The following is a 5,194-nucleotide window of genomic DNA, read 5'->3' as shown; positions in this document are numbered from 1 at the left end:
AATCCCCATTTAAAAGGCATGGAAAATAAAGGGATCATCGCTTTGCTGTCAAAATCATGTAATTTTCAGTGTTGTATGTTACAAATATGTTCAAATGAAAGGCGATACCAAGAGGACAATCAAAACAATGGTCGAAAAAGAAAAGAAAACAGACAACACTAAGTTAAAGAGAAAACAATCAAGCAACGTTCCACAAAGTTTTTAACAAAAACACGGTATTATATGCACCAGTAATTCAGTGAATTTTGTTATTGTGAAATTATAAATGATAACTTGTTCCTCAAATGATTGCATTTGATTCTACTATCTTCAGGCATAGCAATAATGACCTTTTCTTCTGGGTCCTCTTTCAAGCGTAATTTTGAAATATAGATGAAATATAGCAATTATAGTGAAAAGTGTAAATTTGATTTCATGTGATCTTTAAGTTCTCCACTATGATGTTGGATCATAGTTCGTCAGTTCGTCAAAACCCTTCCATGATTTTAACTCTGCTCTGGGTATGATGCTTGATTTATGCATTGCAGTTTTACTGTACCAATCTATTTCATATATGTTTGTTTCTGTTTTTAATGAACGAGAGTAATAACTAGCGTCACCATTCTGTTTACATCTATTTCCACTTGGACGTCTCACAAATAAAACATAGAGACAGAAACATATTAGAATCAAAATTATAATTCCAGAAACAATAGTGGCTATAACCCAGTTCAAATTCAAAGAAACTTCCTTATTTCCCTTGTTTATTTCATTAACGGGTTTATCAATGAACTCAAAAGCTGGAGTAGAGTCTTTTGGTTCGACAGAAGTAGTTTTTATGTCAGCTTGTGTGGTCATAAATGGATCAGGTCTATTCAGATCAGTTGTGGTTGTTGTTTGTTTATCTGGGGTAGTTTTTATTTTAACTGGAGTCGTTGTCAATGCAGGGGATGTGGTTGTAAGTTCAACAGATATTTTAAGTGTACCCATTGATTCAGTAGATGTGATTGTTGATTCTTCGGATGTTGGTTGAGTCATTGTTCGTTCCTTAAGACTAGTCCTTACTTTAGAAATCGATGTTAGTTTAGATAATATGGCCGTTGGATCATACGACGATTCAGCCTTTGTGATTTTTACTTCGCTATGTGTGATTGAATGTTCAGCTGAATTGGTTGCTCGTTTAGCAGGGGTAGTCATCGGGTTAGCAGAAAAGATAATTGGTCCAGATTTTGTCGTTAGCACATTCGAGGTTGTTGTTGATTCGACAGAAGGGTTTGATCGTTCAATTCTTGTCGTTAGTACAAATGGTGTAGTTACTGGTTCGGCAGATATGGTTGTTGAGTCAGCTGCTGTGGCCATTGTTTGACTTGAGCTTGTTGATTGTTTCTTAATTGAGGTCGGTTTTTCAGATGTCTTTGTCTTTTGTTCATTTTGTGTAGTTTGATAAGATAGGGTCATGAGATCAGTTTGAGTTGTCTTTAGTTCAGCAGATGTCATGATCTGTTCAGCTGGAGTCATCGTTGGTTCAGATTGGGTTGTCGTCCTCTCAGAGGGTGTGTTTATTGGATTAACAGGCATTGACATTTGTTCTGCGGTTGTAGTAAGTTCACTTTGAGTCGACTCAGTAGCTGTTGGTTCTATTTTTGGTTTAGTTTTTGCTGCTGTTGATGTTAGTTCTCCCTCTGAAATGATTGGTTCTACGGATGTTGTTATTAAATTTGCTGTTGCAGTTGGCATTACTGTAGTTGTTGGTTCTTTTGTGTTTGTTTGATCTACTTTTGTCAGTTCTACTGGTGTATTTTCTTCCTTTGGTGTTGTGTTTGATTTTGGTGTTTTTGTTGTTTGCAAAAATGATTTTGTGATTGGTTCTACTTTAGTGGTTGCCTCGATTATTTCAGAATTTTTTGCTGTTGTCCTTAGGTTTGTTGTTGTTGTAGATAGTTTTGCTGTTTTTGGGATACGTTCTGTTGATGTAGTTGGTAGTTCTGAGTTTGTTGTGATTAGTTCTGCTGAGATTATGGTTGGTTCTATTGTTGTTGTAGTTTGTTCTGTAGTTGTAGTTAGATCCGATGTCGTCAAGGTTCTATTAGTTGTTGTTGGTTTATCTGAAGTTGTGCTTGGTTTTTCTGTTGTTGATATTTCTACTGATATTGTGGTTGATACTACTGTTGTGATGTTTAGTTTTGCTGTTGTTGTGCTTTGCTCTGCTGTTGTTGTTTGTGGTACTGCTGTCGTGATGGCTGTATGTGGTGTTGTTAAGATTGGTTGTGCTGTTATTACGATTGGTTCTGTTGTTGCTGTGGTTATTTCTGCCGTTGCTGTGGTTAGTTCTATTGTTGTTATCATTATTGGTTCTGCCGTTGAAGTTGTTAGTTCTAGATCTGCTGCTGTTGTTATCAATGGTGTTTCTGTCATTGAGGTTGATTCTGCTTTAGTTGAGTTTTTTTCTGTCGTTGTAGTTAGCCATACTGTTGGGACTGATGTTCTTGTTGGCTCTGATTTAGGTGTGCGTTGTTCTTCTATTGTTATTTCTGTCGTAGTACTGAGTTTTTTTGATATTTTTGTTGTTGGTTCTGAACTTGTTTTCGTTTGTTCTGTCATTGTTGTTTGCTCTGATTTTGATTTTGTTGTTGTTTCTGGAGTTCTCGTTTGTTCAATTGTCGTGGTTTGTCCTGCGTAAGTGGAAGTGGGGTTAAATGTTGAAGATGTTGGTAGTTCTATTACTGTTGTTTGGTCTGATTTTGTTGTTGTTTCTGGAGTTCTCGTTTGTCCAATTGTCGTGGTTTGTCCTGCGTAAGTGGAAGTGGGGTTAAATGTTGAAGATGTTAGTAGTTCTGTTATTGTTGTTTGGTCTGAATTTGTTGTTGTTTCTGGAGTTCCCGTTTGTTCAATTGTCGTGGTTTGTCCTGCGTAAGTGGAAGTGAGGTTAAATGTTGAAGATGTTAGTAGTTCTGTTATTTTTGTTTGGTCTGAATTTGTTGTTGTTTCTGGAGTTCCCGTTTGTTCTATTGTCGTGGTTTGTTCTGAGTAAGTTGACGTGGGATTTGATGTTGTTGCTGTTGTTAGTTCTGTTGTTGGTATTTCAATTTTGGTTGCGGCATTGGAACCTTCAATTATGAATGTTCAAGTAGAGTGTTATACTATAGACAATGTTTTAGTCAGATTGAATGTTTATTTAATATACATTTTTATATCATGTAACAACTGTTTCAAGATATGTGTAAGGCACCCACCATTCATTTTTATAGAGGATGCATGGGTTAACATTTGTTTTAAAATTTAATCATAAACAAACTTTTTTTTCGATAACATGCATACTATAAATGATCACAAATATCGGAATTCAAACTAGTAAGTTGTAAGCTTTTATTTAGAATTAGAATATATTTCTTTTATTTTGGTTTAAGTCCAACATTGTTATCAAATAACTGTGTACCGAATTTGCTTCTTTTGATGTGTATTTCAGGATTCAACGTCATCGGAAGCAATCAGAGTCGAATAATTTGAATGCAAACCATTTATAAATATATTCGGAGTTATATAACAAAAATCATAGCCAAATTCTTATCAACATAACCTTGCCTGAGAACCTCACATTTTTTGATAATTAATCTTTTATTCTTTATTGCTGAGAATCTTATTGAAAGTAGAATAGCTGTAGTTTAAACACAATTGGAAAACAAGTTTCTGAAATAACCTTAATCAGATATGGTGAAACAACTTTAGAATTGAAAAAAGCGTTAAGCTAAAAGATAAAAGATTATAGAAAAGATTGAAGATCATTTGATTTCCACAGAACATTTACACATTTAAACGTGTCTGCCTAAGGGATTTGCAACCTTAGTGTTGTTACACATTTTTTTTTACGACTAGAAATTAAGAATATGAATATGAATATATCGTTAACATCACTGAATAACTGGGTACTGGATGATGGTAATATCAGAAACTGGCACGTCAGTAGTTACTTCATTCATTAAAAGTAAAATGATAAAAATACCGAACTCCAAGAAAATTCAAAACGGAAAGTCCCTTATCAAATGGCAAAATCAAAAGCTCAAACACATCAAACGAATGGAAAACAACCGTCATATTCCTGCCTAGGTACAAGAATTTCCTGATGTAGAAAATAGTGGATTAAACCTCGTTTGATAGCTGGCTAAACCTCTCACTGGCTTGTATGACAGTCGCATAGAATTCTATTATATTGACAACAATGTATGAACAAAACAAACTGACATAATAAATAAACATTTCAAAAATTTGGGTACAATTGATTTATATTAATGACTATTTTGAAGTCTACTTATACCTACCATTTACAACAAGTGTGACACATGTCTGGTCAGTTGATTGTCTGTAAAAGAAATAGAATAGAATGATGCCATTGCTGTTTGTGTGGATATATTTGGTGCCACGATATCTCAGTAGCATGAGTTTGAATCCTGGCCAGGGAAGAACAAAAATTTGCTTCCGCAAATTTACAGATCTAACATTGTTGGGCTGTTGTTTAGGCGAATTATATATATATATATATATATATAGCCTAGGTGGTCGTGTGGTCTAGCGCGTCGGATACAGTGCAGGCGATTTGTTGTCACGATATCTCAGTAGCATGAGTTCGAATTCCGGCGAGGGAAGAACAAAAAATTTGCGAAAACAAATTTACAGATCTAACATTGTTGGGCTGATGTTTAGACGAGTTGTATATATACTAGTATGTATATATATATATATATATATATAAAGAAATCTAAATTGAAAACAACGTTCAAACCTATGATTGCGTTGGATAAAAACCGCAATTTTTATACGTGTGCATGCAAAACAAATTTCTTGGTAGAGGGGTCTAAATACAGCACAAACAACATTTACCAAAAGACCAAAAAAGTGAAAAAGTATATTTTAACAAAACGCATTTGACTAGCAGGTCGAACAACTGATGTTCTTAAACCCTGCTGACTGCCATTGGCGATTGCCAAATAAACGGATCACCAGATGTAACAAAATGGATCTTATTATTGATTTATTACCAAACAGAAAACAATAAATTTGCGGAAAAGATGGTATACCGCAAACATGAGGTGCAAAAATTTGTACACCATATCCGGATTTCGACAATTAATGTCTCTTCAGTGATGTTAGGAATCGAAACGGTATTTGGAAGGCCATATAATTTACCTCAATTTAGGATAGACTCTTAAATTTTGAAAGA

At 34.6% G+C, this 5,194-nt stretch overlaps 1 protein-coding gene across 1 annotated transcript; it reads right to left on the bottom strand.

Moving 5' to 3' along the window:
* Positions 1 to 435: 435 nt before the first annotated feature.
* Positions 436 to 3,219, bottom strand: LOC127706715 (mucin-5AC-like). The gene is made up of 3 exons (XM_052211372.1): positions 3,213 to 3,219; positions 1,941 to 3,086; positions 436 to 1,781 (listed from the first exon to the last, which is right to left on the bottom strand). The coding sequence occupies exons 1-3, from the start codon at positions 3,217 to 3,219 to the stop codon at positions 436 to 438; spliced, it is 2,499 nt and encodes an 832-aa protein (XP_052067332.1).
* Between the last annotated feature and the right edge of the window lie 1,975 nt (positions 3,220 to 5,194).

The sequence above is a fragment of the Mytilus californianus genome, unplaced genomic scaffold, assembly GCF_021869535.1.
Source record: "Mytilus californianus isolate M0D057914Y unplaced genomic scaffold, xbMytCali1.0.p SCAF_6, whole genome shotgun sequence".
Taxonomy (NCBI): domain Eukaryota; kingdom Metazoa; phylum Mollusca; class Bivalvia; order Mytilida; family Mytilidae; genus Mytilus; species Mytilus californianus.
This window is presented reverse-complemented; position numbering and strand designations above follow the sequence as displayed.